Source organism: Tupaia chinensis, unplaced genomic scaffold (assembly GCF_000334495.1).
Source record: "Tupaia chinensis unplaced genomic scaffold, TupChi_1.0 Scaffold146131_1, whole genome shotgun sequence".
Classification (NCBI taxonomy): domain Eukaryota; kingdom Metazoa; phylum Chordata; class Mammalia; order Scandentia; family Tupaiidae; genus Tupaia; species Tupaia belangeri.
The window spans coordinates 149,487-166,819 of NW_006205986.1; the positions used below are offsets into that span (position 1 = coordinate 149,487).

Below are 17,333 nucleotides of genomic sequence, written 5' to 3' on the forward strand. Positions count from 1 at the left end.
GCTGGCCTTTTTCAAAACGGCTAGCCTCAAGCTGTCACCAAGCTGTCACCTCTGACACGTCTCTCCCACTTTCCTTAGAGCCCTAATCATCTGAAACATTATTTACTTTTCTATTTTCCTTCCCCTCCTACTGGAAAGTTCCATGACAGCAGGAACTGTGAGAACTGTTTGGTTACACAGTAGACATTCAGTAAATATTAACTGTATACATTAATATCATTGGGGCCGGCAGATGGTGTGGTGGTTAGGGGTGCTGAACTCCCATATGGCGGACCGTGATTTGAGTCCTGGACCTGGTGGCTTGCTTTCTCACCTTTTCACTTTCCCTCTTTCTCTCTCACTCTGTCCCTCTCTGGTCAAAATAAAAATAAATAAATAAATAAATAAAGTTAACTAAAATAATTTAAAAAGTTAATATCATCAGTTGATGGATTGAATAAAGACCACAGTGGGCTGGAGGAGAGCAGAAACTGAGTCTTTTCTCTTTAAATTGTTTTCTTTAATTGCAAAAGGATATGTGTTCTTACCAGAGGAAGAGGAGGAGGAGGAGGAGAGGAGAAGGGAGGAGAGAGAGAAAGAGAGAGAGAGAGAACCTCCCAATGGGGCATGGTCACATTGCAATTCTTTTTCTCCTACCCTCTTGAAATCTTGACATGTGTCTGTCAAGGTTTCTGAGCCACCGAGGCTGGGGTTTGAGCTGCAGCTGGGCAGGTGGGATCCAGCTCCCAGTGCCCTGTGGTTAACCGCTGTGCTGCGGGTCAGGCCCAAGTCTGTTTTCTCTAACCTCTGTGACTGCAGATCCACCCAGCATGGAAACACCGTCCCAGAGCATCCACCTGTCTCCTGCTGGCAGAGTGAAACGCTGAGTGAGTCACGCTAATTACCTGGTGAAATAAAGTCCAGCTTAGCCATCAAATCAAACAGCTTCCTCCCCTCTCCCCCCCAAATTCTTAGAACTGCAGATGTAATTTGACTGGTTGTATGAGTGGTCTGAATTATTATCAAATAATTCTCTTTGAAAAACTTCATTTTGGGGACCAGCAGTTAGCATAATGGCTATGTCGCTGGACTCCCATGTAATCGACCGCAGTTTGAGTCCTGGACCAGGTGGCTTAAACTCATGCTGGGTGCGTGTGCGTGTGTGCCCAAGATCCTGAGAGGAGAATGGAGAAGAAGGGATTGTGGCATGGCCACCCCCTACCCCGGGAGGGTGATTTCTCACTTTTTGTCTCTCTGTCTTTCTGGCGAGTGCACATGCCCTGTAGTAAAAAAGCCTCTCAAAAAAAAAAAAAAATTCATTTTGTAAAAGCTGGGTGTCCTTGTTCTTTCTTCACTTGCTTTTTGATTGTTTCTGTCTTTCGTGTCTAAGCCCATGTTTTTCATGTGCGATGTGCCATGCAGTGTTTATTATGGGCATTTTGGAGCTGTAACAGAGCAGTGTTCTTTAATGACCCTCTGCTGTTTTCACTGAATTGTCTAAGCAAGAGGGATTCGATTAGAGTTCTGAATGGTCCCCCTGAGCTGGACATTTGGGGCATGTACCTATTAAAGCATTGTAACAATTATACGAGCTCTCAGAGAGGTGGAATGAGGTCATTCACATGATAGCATCATTTTCTTTTGGAGACAGTGAGCTTAGCTTGTGCTTCCTAACAAGATCCTGGAACCGGTCTGTTGAACTGGCTCATCCTTTGGGCCACAAAGGCTCTCACTTGGGTGAACGCACTTGTCTGCAATTTTTAAAATGGAGAAGTCAGCTCCGGGTTAGAGTGCGTGAAGTTTGCTTGAGGAAGTAGAAAACCTGCAAGGAAAATGTTTAATACAGACAAGTTAATTGCCTTTGTAAAGTCATTTGGCAATTCTGGCTTTAAATGTTGGTACACATGTGCTTTGAATGCTTTGGAGTAATGGGGTGAGAGAGAGAGAGAGAGAGAGAGAGAGAGACAGAGACAGAGACAGAGAGAGAGAGACTCTAAATACATGAGTTATTTATTGGCATTGATCCTAGTCAACATTTAGACTTTTTTCTCCTTCATGATTTCAAAGGAGCCCTCCCCACAAAATAAAAAATAAAAAATTCTTTTGAGGGGGGTAGTATGGCTTCTTTACAAACTACAATAAAACTAAACTGTTTGAGCCATTTTCTGTGGAATAAGCTGATACACTTGCTTTCGTGTGGATAATTTATCAGCCTGCATTTATCAGAATGGACAGGCCTGTCACATTTATAAAACATGCTTGTCCTTTTTCTGGGTGGGTAAAGTTCAGTATATTGTTATGTCAGAAGCCTAAATGTTATCTAATGCCAACACTGTTTTTCAGACAGGGATGGAGATAATGTTGGATTTGACAATTGGCTCATTATCTGGGTTTAAAATGATGTCATGTCGAAACTCTTCAATATGATAATTATATTTCGATTTTTGTCTTTTAATATTTAACGTTAATAAGTGACTATTATCCATTGCTTAATGTTCTTCAGTTGCTTTTAATTTAGCATTTTGCACTTGTGTTGCGCTTCGTATGGTCACACTCATTGTTTCTTCCTTTAATGGACAACTGCTGTCTCTATTAAGACCTGTCTTTACAAAGGTTAGGAAAGTGATTATGTTAGAACCAACTTTCTGTTACAAGGTTGTTTGTAACTGTTGCTGCTTTTACAGACATTCTGAATGTGCAAAGAGCTCTTTATGAAGAAAGCAAGCTTGTCGTGTTGCTTTAATCAACAGAAATATTTATATCTGATAAGTGGACCCTAGAGTAAAATTTTAGGCCTACATTACCGAGTTCATCTATTTCTACTGATTGTATTTCCACTGAAATGCTAGTGCCCTTCTTCCCTGAGGGTTATGTAGACTCCTGAGATCTTGCAAAAGAAGTTGTAATTATAAGAATTTCCACCTTGTAGAATTATTGGTGTTAATTGCTTCTCCTGCCAGTGTGAACTCCCTGGGAGGGGTTGGGGTGTGCTGTGTGGTCTTGGCTGGGCCCTAGGGAAGGACAGGAGGAAGCAAACAGGAACCAGAGAAGTGGTGATGACCAGCCTACACAGGCTAGGAAGTGGACAGGCCAGGTTATCTACAGCCCATGGCGAGATATCACATCCAGCAAATTAAGCTGGGTGAGTGGGGTGGGGAGAGAGATGGAGGAGATATCAGACATGAGTGGGGTCACTAGAGAAAATCTCTCCCAGCATAAGGGGAAGACTGGAGTGGGCTCCCACTCTGGAAACAGGACTGGAAGGAGTGAGACCAATGGGTAGGTTCTGACCTAGCTGCCATGCAGCCAACTCATTTACCTAGTTCTTCCCACTGGCCCTGTCCAGATGCTGCAGCTTCGGAACACAGACCCTTGGAATTCAGGAGAAATGGTGCTGGATTTGTGGGGTCACAGCTTGATCGAAGACAACACCCATACCCTTTCCCTGGTGTCCTATTGATCCTGGGAGGGAATAGACTTACATAAATATTTAACCGCTGAATATGACTAGGACAGGCAGCAGACGTGGTCTTCAAGGATGGCAAGGAGAATCTAGGTGGATAAAAAGTGACTAGGCACACTCCTTGTTCACTGGCCTTCTAAAATAAAGCTGTTCAATTTTTTGTTTGTTTGTTTTTGAGAGGTTTTGCTATAGGGCACATGTGCTCACTGGAAAAACAGAGAGACAGAAAACAAGAAATCACCCCCCGGGGGGATGGCCACACTGCAATCCCTTCTCCATTCTCCTCTCGGGATCTTGGGCACACATGCACACGCGCCCGGCGTGAGTTTAAGCCACCAGGTCTGGGACTTGAACCGCAGTCAAATACATGGGAGTCCAGCGACATAGCCATTACACCAACTGCTGGTCCCTTGGTGACTTGCTTTCTAGCTCTCCCCTCTCTTAGAGACGGGAGGTGGAAGGTGGTTGTGTTTTCGAAGTTGGGAGATATGACAGTATTGGTGATGGTAGAGCCGTTCTCTGGGCTGGGGAATTCTGGGAGAGGACAGGATCGGGGAAAATCCGTTTTCTGCAGGTAGAGATTGAGCTGTTCCTCTGATTGGATGACTGGAGCATAGGTAACGGGGCACGTGCTGCTACCTGTGAAGCTGTCGGATTTGAACCAGGAAGCACCCTCAGTTCAACGTCCACTCCTTCATCAGCACGGCTGGCTGTGCCTAACTCAGATGCTGGTGAAAAGACGCTGCATCATAGGGGCTTCTCTGCTCAGAGCTGCCATGGGCTCCCCACTCCCACATTCAGAATATAAACCAAGTTGGGGTCAGCGGGTGGAATGGTGGTTAAGGGGCTGGACTCATTGGGTCTGGGACTCGAACTGTGGTCGACTACGAGAAGTCCATGATGTAACCATCACACCGTCTGCTGGTCCCTTGCTCCTTGGATTTTAAAACGACTCATCCTGACATTTTTCAAATATCAATTCTTCCGAGAGGCCTTCCTTAAGCACCCTATTTAAAATGCCAACCCCTGCCACTGTCGGTTTCAACAGTATCCAATAGAACATTCCATGATGGTGAGAACTTCCCATGGCTGCGCTATCGGGTATGATGGCCGTCACCCACTGAAGCACGTGAACTGTACTGCAGGTGTCTGAGGACCTGAACGTTAAACTTTATTTAAAAATAAATAGTCACATGTGGTTAGTGGAGATTATCCTAGACGACCTAGCCCCTCGCCCGCATTTTTACTTTTCATTACACGTATCGCTACCTAGCATTACATTTTAATTTGAATATTCTTTCTTTTTACTTTTAGAGAGATTTTTGCCATAGGGTGTGTGTGCTCGCTGGAGAGGCAGAGAGAGACAGAGAGATAGAAAGCGAGAAATCACTCCCCAGGAGGGCGGCCATGCTGCAGTTCCTTCTCCTCCAGTCTCCTCTCGAGATCTTGGGCATGGGCCCGGCGTGAGTTTTAAGCCACTGGGGCCGGGACTCAAACTGCAGACAGACTATGTGGGAGTCCAGTGATGTAATCGTTATGTCATCTGCTGGTCTCAAATATTATTTAATAGGATTCTTTATAAGAGCAAGGGCTGTCTGTTTTATTCACTACTCTATTCCTAATACTTAGAACACTGCCTGGCACATGGTAAGCATATAATTAGTATTTACTGAATGATAATAAGATGTTGTTAAGTAGAAAAAATGCTGGTGTGGTATGTCAGTACCAAAGGCATGTCACAGAATGTCATGGGACAGGTCCCAGGGAAGATTGGGTCCCATCGATGATTTTAGTCCTTCTTTTGTTTTACAGTATCTTTGGCTGTTGAGATATAAATTTATTTTAGGTGTTGGCATTTTCATGTGATCATTTCGGTCCTTGTGGGCAGCTGTAAACGCACGTTGGAGGGGAAGGGTCTGAGCACCCTAAAGGATCCAGGAAGAAGCTGGCAGATTCAGCGTGGTCCATGGCTTTTCTTTGCCTAAGGTGGTGTTTGCTGTTTGGCTTACACTGTACTGCCATCTTCTGTTTAGAGATGGAAATTGCAAGATCACATTTAAAGGGTACCCGTGAGGGAGAGAATATGGGCTAACTGTTCAGAAAAATAAAGAAAAGTCTCCTTGAAGCCTTGAAATCGCCCAGTTGTTATTCCAGTTCTTATGTAAATAATGTAGATTGCCTGGATTCAAAGCAGACCCTTCCTTGTGGCCGGAAGAGGGGGATGGAGACAGCCTGACAGCTGTCATTCGAGCGCTGTGCAAAGTGACCTCCATTGAAGCCTCTTTCAATTAGAGGCAGCTGGACGCATGGCCTGGCGCAGTGAGCTTATGGTGAGCTTAGATGGTCTGGAAACTACAGGTGGGAAATGTGGGGTGAGGACAAGCTGGGATGTCTGCAGGGGGCCTCCAGTGGCCCCTCCACCACACACTGGACGACGCAATTAATTGGGCATTTGATGGAGTTTGGCCACCGTTTGTGCCTGGTCAGCTGAGAGTCTTGAGGTCCACAGCCCCAGTTCAGTCACTGCCCCAAGACTCAAAGAGGGGAAGCCAATGTGGAGAGACAACAGGAGGCTGAGATTTTAGAAAAGACTATAAAATAACTGAAAAACAAAACAGTTTTGGCATTTTGAAAATGTATCCACCAGTATCTAGACAGCTAACATAAACTCTCAAAGTAAAAGTATGAGTTTTCTAAGTACAAGTCTGTGTGGTGGTTACTTCCGGGCATTTTTTTTTTTTTTTTTTTTGTTAAAAGAGGCCGTGAGGACGTGGGGATTACCCAGAACTTTACTGTGTACACGAATCAGTGTGGACCTTGGTAAAAATGCAGGTTCTGGTCCAGCAGATCGGCCAGTGGAGATCTCTAACGAGTTTCCAAGTGATGCCCGTGTCTGGTCCAAGCACTGTCTTCAAGGAACCAGGTCCCTTAGGGGCTAGCTGAAGAATGCTTGGCTGCTAATTCTTTTTTTATTTTTTTTTTGGCTGCTAATTCTGAGAAGCCAGGAGGAGAGCTTGGGAGTCACGGTGCTGTTTGCATCTTTGGAAAGGATGTGTCTTTATTTGGAGGGTAGATCTAGAAAACAGGAGGAGGGCAGACTTCTGAATCAGTAGAGGGGCGAATCTCCTCACGAATTCAGGTGGCCCTAGTGTGCTGGGCTACTGTTGAAAGAGGTGGTGTCTTTCCCGCTTTGAGATTTCATTCCGAGCTGGTGAGTAGATGTTTTTAGAAAAGTTTCCAGTTTGGGCAGAAGTTTGAGTGCTGGTCTCAGAAGTTTCACACATGCTAGGAGGAAGAATGATTTTAGGAAGACATCTAATTTCAAGGATTAAGACAGGAACTGTTTGAAGCCAAGAATGTGAGGTGACTGTTGAAAAAAAAAATAAAACCAAAAAAATCATAACACAAGTAAAAAAAAACTAGCGCAGTGAGTGACCTTAAATGTATTGAAACTGCTTATATAGGTGAAGTGAGTGACAGTAGTGAAGAACATTAAGTATTAATAACTCCAGATAGTAGATGCTGGAGGCAGAAGAATGAGACGTACCAAGAAGTTTGGAGCCACTTTCTGGAAGTGGCGAATAACCACCGATGGCTGTCACCCCGAGTTCTGCTTATGTGACTGGTGATGCTTTGAGACTCACAGAGAAAAGCAAATATGGAGAGACAACCGGAAGCCCAATATATTTTAGAAAGATCTAGCAAATAATTTAGAAAACAGATTTGGTGGGATCAGCAATGGTGTAATGGCTATGTCGTTGGACTCCCATGTAGTCAACCGCAGTTCGAGTCCCAGACCCAGTGGTTTAAACTCACACCAGGCACGTTTGTGTGTGCATGCCCAAGATCCCGAGAGGAGAATGGAGGAGAAGGGATTGCAGTGTGGCCATCCCCCCTGGGGGGTGATTTCTCGCTTTCTGTCTCTCTGTCTCTATCTTTCTGGAAAGCGCACACGCCCTATAGCAAAAACCTCTCAAAAAAAATAAAGCAAAAACCCCTCAAAAAAAAAAAAAAAAGAAAAAAAAGAAAGAAAGAAAGAAAGAAAACAGATTTGGCATTTTGAAAATGTACTCCTCAGTATCTAGACATTTAGCATGATACATTTCCAAAGTAAAAGCCTGAATTTCCAAAATGTTTAATGTGCCGGTATCTCAGTGGAGCCTGGTTTTGGAACGAGGGATTTCTGTGAGGAAGGGAATGTGTCAGTTATTCTGCAGTAGGGATACACATCTTATTTTGTTGTAATAAATCAGCCAGATGACTTTAGTGTTGATCACTTGGTTGGGAAATTGACAAACATTTAAGAGGGACATATTTTTCCAACAATTGCCCAGCAAATGTGATTAATGTGGAGGAACCATCTGGTAATTTTAGGTACCATCCTATTTTGCTTTCCTTCCCTTCAAACCTAGATTTTTTTTGGCCCAAATTATTCTGTTAATTACCCCTAATGTCCCTTTTGGGTTATGTCTGTCTGTACATGCAGACTAAGCAGAATCACATTTTACATCTAAATCTATGCCTTTCCATTTGGCAAGATTAATTATGGAGACATTGATTAAACTATTTAGTGGCTCAGTAATTAAGATGCATGCTCTCTAGAGAGATGCAAGCTATTGGCAGAAACCAAAGCAAATGTAGAAAACTTATTCTGGTCTGGGGGGGGTGAAGGATGGCTGTTCTATCCTGCAATTCTGGGCATTGTCCATGGCTCTGATGGGGCACAGGGAGAGCCAGAGTTCCTCTGTTACCCTCCTGCCCCCAAGGGCTGGCAGGAGCATTGGGAATTTTTGCCCCTGTCTCAATAGGGTTGTGAGGGTGTGTGCCTGCAGACAAGTTGGCAGTTCTGTAGCTTCAGAGCATCAATGAGTCTGTTACTTGATAACGTCAGGTTTATCCCCGTAGGTTTTCACATGAGGGCCTAATGAACTTCTCAGTTGAACTTCGATTTGAGCCATCAGCGTCTATGATGGGATATAGTATAGTCACTCTTTGACCTTATTTGTGTATCAACTAGTATTGAAGGCAGGGTGGAATTTTGATTTGTGCTGGATTATTTAACCTTTCCCCAAAGTGGAAAATGCTTCCATAGCATGAGGGTCCCAGTGTCTCTCTTACTAGCTGCAAGATATGCTGGGTTTACCCTCTTACTATTTGTTCGGTTGTTCTTCCTCTCTCTCCCTCCTTCCTTCCTATAAAATCCAGCATAACTTTAGTTTTATTATTGCTTGCATAGCAACCTGCATACTTGCTATGCTTACCTCTCGAGATTCATTTCTTTTAGATTAAGACCCAACGTCTCCTAATAATCATCATCTTATACAAAACTATTTTGAAGGTGACAGAGCTCAGCACATGGTAACTTGGCAGCAGGAGCTGGTTTCCCAGAAATGAGAAAGCCAGTCACATGGATTTATGTGAAGGAATGAGACTCAGGTGGGATAAGTTTTGATGGGGATGAGGAAGGAGGGGTTGAGTCTCTGTATTCATTCAGAGTGAGGGTAGCTATGTCTTTTTTTCTATGTAAAAAAACGACTAATTCAACTCTTCTCTAAAACCCAGTGAAAGTACAAGGCAAACTGGAATTGTTAGTCACCCTCAGGTTAATTTTGCTGGGCAGATTAGAGAAATGGAATAGAACTTTTGAAATAAATCCATTTACTGAAAATGATCATTCCTCCCATTTTGTTTTTCCTTCCTTCCTTCCTTCCTTCCTTCCTTCCTTCCTTCCTTCCTTCCTTCCTTCCTTCCTTCCTTCCTCTCTTCTTCTTTTTCTTTCTCTCTCTTCCTTTCTCTCTTTTTCTTTCTCTTTCTTTCCTTTTTTTTTTTTTTTAAGAAATGATGAAATGGAGACTCAAATGAGTAAAGAAATTTGTCTACGACTGTCTAGCTGTAAGTCTGGGAGTTAGAATTATTCAAAGATTTCTGCTGTTTGATGTTTAATCCTCCATCTTCCCCAATGAGGGCTTGCATTTAACATGCCTCTCCTACTTACCTGTCTGCTTCTTCATTCTAATTTTCAGTTCCTTTTTCTTTCTTTCCCCTCCTCTGCCTAGTCTTGTATTACCTGCAGACGTTTCTCAGAAAATCTAGCCTGTGCTTAAAGCATCACTGGTCCTTGCTCTAACTCTGCTGTCCAGCAGAACTTTCTGCAGCTATGGAAATGTTCTCTATCCGCACAACCATCATGGTAGCCACCAGTCACAGGTGGCTAATGAGCACTTGAAATGTGCCTAGTGCACCCAAGAAACCGAATTTTAGTTGAATTTTCATTAATAAATTTCAACAGCCACTGTATTTGCTTCTCTCTCTCTTTAAATGTCAAGTGTTGCCTCCTGTTGCACCTCACACCTAACCCTTTACCACCCGCTCTCTACTATCCACTCTCCCCCCTTACACTCTGGCATCCACACCCATCTTCTCCACCATCACATCTTCAGATCTTTCAACCTCTGCCACAGAGGCCGATGCTCAGTACAGACTGAGTGGGGACATACAATGTGTATCTTTCAAAGTCTGGCTCACTTCCACTCAACATTCAGTCTTCTCTTTTCATCCATTTTGAGTCAAACAATAGGATCTCATTGTTTCTTATAACTGTGCTATAGCCCATAGCATATATGTGCCACCGTTTTTCAACCCAGTTATCAGTGTTTGGACACCTAGGTTGGTTCCATGTTTGAGCAATTGTGAGTAGTGCTGCAATAAACATGGATGTGCAAATGTCCTTCTGATGGTTTTCTTATCCTTCGATAAACACCAAGGAATAGGATTATGGGTCATATGGAATTTCTGTCTGTAAAGAGAGAGAGGAAAAAAAACACAAAAAACCAGTACAGTATAGAAAAATAGAGGTTCAAACTGAGAGATGCTACAAGCCATGCTGACCACTTATCAGAGTGGAGTGGTGGTCTGGGATAAGAGAGGTCTGTGAATAAATTGGCCATAAAACAAAACAAAGCAAACAGGGGCCTGATGGTGGTGCAATGGGATGCAGCGCTCTGCAGTGCCAAACCACATGGGAAGGCCCCAGGTTCCTGTCCCGAGGCCTCCTTTTCATGCTGGACACACAGTGTGTGTGCCTGTGGTCCCAGCTGGCTAGGGGTGGGGTTGGATCCAGTGTGAAAACTCCAGTGAGGGTGCTTCTTTCTTCTTTCTCATGGAAAAATAAATAAACTTAAAAAAAAATTCAAAAGCCACTTGTGGCAGTGTGAGGTGCCGCCATCTTGGATAGCACAGGAAATCAATCTCATTGGTTCTTTCATTGATGTGTGAGCACTTGTTGCAGAGATCATGTTGGATCTGTCGGTGTTGGGCTGAACGGTAAGCTGATATAGGGTTATTCTTTCCTTATTTTGACCTTGCATGCCTGTCATCTCATTACTCTTCCTTCTTTGTTCTCATCCCATTGTGTTTGGGGATTTTGATTCCTTTACAGGTTCAACGAAATGAGGACAAATCTACCACCTTGAAACTGGCTGATTTCGGCCTTGCGAAGCATGTGGTGAGACCAATATTTACTGTGTGTGGGACTCCGACTTATGTAGCTCCTGAAATTCTTTCAGAGAAAGGTAAGTGTTACACCTTGCTCTGTGAGACTCTAGCTCACTTAGGAGCAAGCGTCATATTTTTCATATAAAATAGTTTTCAACATAGAACAGTAAAAAATCTCAGAATCATTAGTCCAAGACTAAGGCTTGGACTTGCACTGGAATGGGGATCTTTGAAGCAAAGTTCCTTGACTGAAGCATGATCGCTTTTTCCTCATTAGAAATGCCTTTGCCGGAGAGGAGGGATTGGTATGTGTGTGTGTAGGCAGGACTGTGAGATGAAAGAGGATCGAAAATTGGGTGGGAAATACAAGCAAACGGGTCATTTTTGCCACTGACCCCGAGGCTCCCTCTAATGAAAGAAAACTGAAGCAGTTCTTACCGTATTAGGTTTAGAATTTCCTTAGCAACCTTGAAGTTAAAGGAAAGAGGGATCCTGTTTCAAACCCCACAAAATACTTATTACCTATTTGTATATTGTGTGAGGATGCAATGACTTGTTTTAGAGGCATATTCTGTAAAACATAAAAAGAAAAAATTACTAATTATTACATGACTCCACATATGTTTGGTATTTGATTATTGTGGAACGCCAAGAGAAATAAGTTTACCCACCCTAGTGGGGAAGATGGGAAGGTGGGACAGCTCTGGATGGGTTGTAGGATATGAGGTTGGGAGGAGGGAAGGATAGTTTCCTAGCAGCAGAAGCAACCGAGAAGCCGAGACCAGAATTTTCATGAGATTAAGTGATAGAGTCATTGAGAGGACTAACCTTATGGGTCTGAGAGAAGTACAGTTGATTGGGTAGGTTGAACCTAGCTAGCTTCTCTCCAAATGGGGAAGCTAAGCACAGGTGTTCAGACTTGGCGTGACCAGCATGGGTAGCCACTGTAATGTGGTGAGTGTGGTACGGCAGGATGAGGGGCCACGTTCTAATGGGTAAGAGAAGAAAGAAAGGAAATAGACAACTGAGACTCTTGGGGGAAATGATGCATTTACCAGTGGTAGCAATGACGAAAATAGGGTGGTGGGAAGGAGAGTGCTTTTGGGAGTTGGGAGGATGGGGCGACTTAAACCTTGAACACATTGGACTTTTTTAGAGATAGTTAGGATGGACACATGGCGTTGTCCAGTTGGCATGGAGTTTGACAACTCCTCGGCCGCTCCTGTAGAGGCCATGGACGGAGCAGGTGAGAAAAGGAGCTCCTTAGTCATGCCAAGAGGAGCAGCCTCAGCAGATTCCTGGGAGAGGTCAGAGTTCAGAGGTGAGAGAGGGAAGGTGGGGTCAGCAGAGGCTGGGCGTCCCAGAGGCAGGAAGAGGGTCAGCAAAGTGCAATGCCACGGATCTGAGGGGCACCTTTCAGGAGGGGAGGCTCAACTGAATCGGTCCCTGCCTGGAGAAAATAGTGAGTGGTTGAGTCCTGAGAAAAGGCCGTTATGAATAGGCTGAAAGGAACACTACCGACTTAGGGTCTTAATATTTTCTTGCTGGTTTGTGGCTTCACAAACTTAGTCCTGGGATTAATAATGAATGTTGAGTGTCCTATTTAAAGCTGCCAGGGTCAGCATTTGGCATGGTGGTTAAGGTGCTGGGTCCCACATGGCCAGCTCTGTGGTTCGCATCCTAGACCAGTGGTCCTAAATCCTGGGCCTGAATGCAGGTGCAACATGCCCAAAATCCCAAAAGGAGAATGAAGGAGAAGGAATTGTGGTGTGGCCATCCCCCTGGGGAGTGATTTCTCACTTGCTCACTCTCTCTGGTGAACACCTGTACCCTAAGAGCAAAAATCTAAACAAAACAAAACAAAACAAAACAAAATGAAAGCTGCTAAGCTTTTTCTTTCTAAAGGTCAGAAAAATGTTAAGTGTTTGAAAATATATAGAACTATTGTCATTAGAACTTTTTTTTTTTTTTTTTTGGAGAGGTTTTTGCTGTAGGGCGCGTGTGCTTGCCAGACAGACAGAGAGACAGAGAGACAGAAAGCGAGAAATCACCCCCCAGGAGGGATAGCCACGCCGCAATCCCTTCTCCTTCATTCTCCTCTTGGGATCTTGGGCACGCACGCACACATGCCCCGCATGAGTTTTAAGCCACTGGGTCCGGGACATGAACCACGGTCGACTACGTGGGAGTCCAGTGACATAGCCATTACGCTAACTGCTGGTCCCGTCATTAGAACTATTAAGAGGACTGTTGGTAATATATATCACAAACCTTTTATGTAATTACTTGTGGATTTCCTTTCTAGGAGTTTCTTTTAAAAATATTTTCATACACACCTATACACCTAGCCTGAGGTCATGTTATATGAATACACTTGTGTATTGCAGCATTTTAACTGCGACCTGTCACATCAAGTCAGGTGTGGAATTTCTCACTCATGGGGTCGTGTTGATGTGCACAGTGTTTTGTATTTTGTAATTTTGGATTAGGTTTGCTCAACCTGTAAGCTGTTAGAAATCCTGTTTGTGAAGAATACTTTTTTATATTCTGTACAGGAAATTCTTACATAGGAGATGCAATGATCCATTAGTGAGTGAACAAAACAGGGTAGAAAGTATGTATCGCGTGGTTCTAATTTTGTTAAAAAAGTATACATGTCCTTGTGTTTGTATACTTGTGTGTGCGCACATGTCGGGGGGTGCAGCTAGTGAACATCAATCTTTTGATAATAATTTAAAAAGCCAGTAAATGATATTGTTTAAATGAGAAAGGAGACAATGGGTAGGAAATAAGATACAGTTGGTGTAGACAAGGGCTTCTCAAACTGTGTCCAGTAAAGAGCCAGGTTTTTTTTAAAAAATAATTATTTAATTTTATTTATTATTATTATTTTTTAATTTGACCAGAGAGACAGAGAGAGAGTAAGTGAGAAAGTGAGCTACCAGGTTCAGGACTTGAACACCGGTCAGCCATGTGGGAGTCTAGCACCCCAACCACCACACCACTTGCCGGTCCCAGGTTTTAAAATTTCCTACAGTGTGGGCCATGCCTGGTTTCTGTGGCATGCGACTAGAACGTGGCTTATGCCACAGAGCGACTCACTGTGTTTGACACCTGAATGAATCTGCGTCCTGTTCAGTGAGATGCATCCATTGATTATGCAGTTAAATGTCATAGCCATGCCAAGTTGCTATCAGAGGACTGCAAACTGGTAGTGGACCAAACTTCCAGTAACTCTGGTGTAGACTTCTTGTTTGCAGGAGTTGGCAGCGAGGGAGGTGTTTGGAAGGTCTTGCTTACAGAGCGGAGGTCCTCCATGACTTGGGATTCTTTAGAGCTACGTGCGGTTCTCTGTCATGTTATCCCATCACATATGACCCTGCCTGGGCTCAGACTCGCTCACGTCTCTGCCTCCATTTGCACAGGTTACGGACTGGAGGTGGACATGTGGGCTGCAGGAGTGATCCTCTATATCCTACTGTGTGGCTTCCCCCCCTTCCGCAGCCCAGAGAGGGACCAGGACGAGCTTTTTAACATCATCCAGCTGGGCCGCTTCGAGTTCCTCGCGCCTTACTGGGACAACATCTCTGATGGTGAGAATCAGGGCTTTCCCATACAGGCGGGAGGGACTGTCAGGCCAGGATGCCTCCTGGGTTCTGTCTGCAGAGCAGGTTTTTCATGCCAGACATGCAGAGGGTCCCCACGGTATCTGTGGTGGAGGCGGGCTGTCAGCGTGTCACATCATGCCATTTCCTCAGTCGCTCCATGTAGGCTCTTAGTACGCCGAAAACATGACTCGCTTTGAGATTGAATGAAAAAGTCTAACAACCAGTTGCAGTCACCCAGTGCTGTTCAATCAGGTAGTTAGAGAAATTCAGAACTGAAAAAAGTAACAGAAACATAATTCTCATTTGGAAAGAAGAAGGCCTTTTTTTCCCCCCTAGAATGTGTGTGTTCTCATCACAGAGGGAGAGGAGAAGCACCCCGTCCCCATGGGGAATAGCCATGCCCACAATCCTTTTCCTCCATCTCTTCCTCCTTTGGGGATATTAGACACACATGCACACGTGCCCAGCAGGTTTCTTAAACTGCTGGGTCTGGAGCTGGTTTTGTCATAGGGTGCGTGTGCTTGCCAGAGAGAGACAGAGAGGGAGAGAGATGGTAAGAGGGAAGGTGAGAAATCACCCCAGGGGGGATGGCTATGCCACAATCCCTTTTTCTCCATTCTCCTCTTGAGATTTTGGGCACATGAACACATGCACCCAGCATAATTTTTAGGTTTCTAGGTCCAGGACTCAAACCACGGAGCCAGTCATGTAGGATCCAGCACCTGAACCACCACTCCATCTGCTGACTTCAGCGGCTTTAATTCTCTCTAGAATCAGCCATGGTCTTGAGCAGAAAATGGAATTAATTTTGAATTTGCACTATTTACTACTTAGATTTCTTTACACCCCCCCCCACTTTCGTCAATACTGAAGCATAGTTATCAATAAAAGAAGGTTGAACATGTTTTATTGAACGATTTGTTAGTTTGAGTTAACACCTTAAAGTGTGTGGACATATAGCATGTGGCCTCCATTGGTTCCTCGGTGCCATGGTGGTTAGGGGTGAGCCTAGCAAGCGTCCTCTAGTCTTGCTTTATCCAACATGGCAGCCCCTCATATGGCTCTTTACATTTAAATGTAAATTAATTCAACTTCAGAAAAAGAAAACTTCAGTTCCTTGTCTCACTAGTCAGGTTTCGATTGCTCAGTATGAGCGGGTAGTTCAGATACAGAGTGTTTCCAGCTTCTGTTAGACAGCGTAACAGCCTTTTAGTCAGTCCATTGTACTAACATGGGTGTGTGTATTTTATTTTTAGAATTATTTTATTTTAAATATATTTATTTATTTTAAAATTTGACCAGAGAGAGAGAGAGAGAAAGTGAGAAAGCAAGCCACCAGGTCCGGGACTCAAACTATGGTCGGCCATGTGGGAGTCCAGTGCCCTTAATTACCACATCACCTGCTGGCCCTGGGTGTGTGTATTTTTATGTATGGGGAAGAAAAATTCAGAATCTCCTGCATTCATCTAATTTTTCCTTCCGTCTCTCTGATAGCTGCCAAAGATCTCGTGAGCCGATTGCTGGTGGTAGACCCCAAAAAGCGTTACACGGCCCACCAGGTTCTTCAGCATCCCTGGATTGAAACAGCTGGAAAGACCAGCATGGTGAACCTACAAAAGGAAGTGTCCCCCAGCAGCGAGGGCCACCCCAGGAGCCAGCACAAGAAGGCCGCAGAGCAGGCATCATAGTCACTGCTTTGGGCATCTGTTCAGAACTGCTCGAGGACAGGGAACAGGTTAGACATCTGAGAGAACAACAGTGAAGGGGGCTTCACATAACTGGAGAATCGAAAGGAGAGATACACCTTAAAGCTTATTAAAAAAATAAACTGAATCTTAATGTTAAATGTTCTAACATATTTTTAGATTTGTATAGTGAAGACTTTAATACATTTTTTGGGGGGGTTAAGAATTTATTATAAGTGAGGCATTTTGGTAATGATATGTTTTGCTTTTTCCTTGTCATCAAGTTCATAGTGTATTACCTGGGTGGTGCTTACCAGGGTCTAAACTCCCCCTGTGAGATTAATCAAGGGAATCGTGGTCTTTCTGTGTTAATAAAATGTGCTCTGAATGACAGAAGTGGGTTTGTATTCTGATTATTTCCTAATGCTGCTAATGACAGCCACGGTATTATAGTGCAGACATGTCCCGGAAGCCAATGCGTTGACATCATGTAATGGACACATGATGAAGTCACAAGATCTATTTAGGATGTGCTGATCTTGGTTTCTAGTCTTACTAAATATCAGATTTGGCACAGTCTGAAAAATGGAAAGAAGAACTCATTGAATCATTCTTGCTCCTGCCATACCCCATTATTCTGCTTTTCAGCCTAGCTGTCCCTGAGCCTGAGTCACTTCCAGGCTATGACCGCGTGAACATTTTCAAATCACAGGAGAGCAAGTTAGTGCATTAATATGTCAGAAATGCAGCCAACGGGAGTACATTGAGCTCCATAGAGACAACGCCGGGGCAAGTGAGAGCCGGACGGGCACTGGGCGACTCTGTGCCTCGTGGAGGAAAGATAACTAAACATGGGCAAAGGAGATCCTAAGAAGCCGAGGGGCAAAATGTCATCATATGCATTCTTTGTGCAAACTTGCCGGGAGGAGCACAAGAAGAAGCACCCAGATGCTTCAGTCAACTTCTCAGAGTTTTCTAAGAAGTGCTCAGAGAGGTGGAAGACCATGTCTGCTAAAGAGAAAGGAAAGTTTGAAGATATGGCAAAGGTGGACAAGGCCCGTTATGAAAGAGAAATGAAAACCTATATCCCTCCTAAAGGGGAAA

At 44.0% G+C, this 17,333-nt stretch overlaps 1 protein-coding gene across 1 annotated transcript in view; it reads left to right on the plus strand.

The window, feature by feature from the left end:
* The window catches only part of DCLK3 (doublecortin like kinase 3), a 20,524-nt gene extending 3,480 nt beyond the window's left edge, over window positions 1–17,044 (plus strand). Inside the window, exons 2-4 of the mRNA XM_027768381.1 lie at window positions 10,881–11,013; window positions 14,362–14,529; window positions 16,039–17,044. Of these exons, the coding sequence (XP_027624182.1) occupies window positions 10,881–11,013; window positions 14,362–14,529; window positions 16,039–16,232 (495 nt within the window). The 3' untranslated portion in view covers window positions 16,233–17,044. The remainder of the gene's footprint in view (window positions 1–10,880; window positions 11,014–14,361; window positions 14,530–16,038) is intronic.
* The last annotated feature ends 289 nt before the right edge of the window (window positions 17,045–17,333 follow it).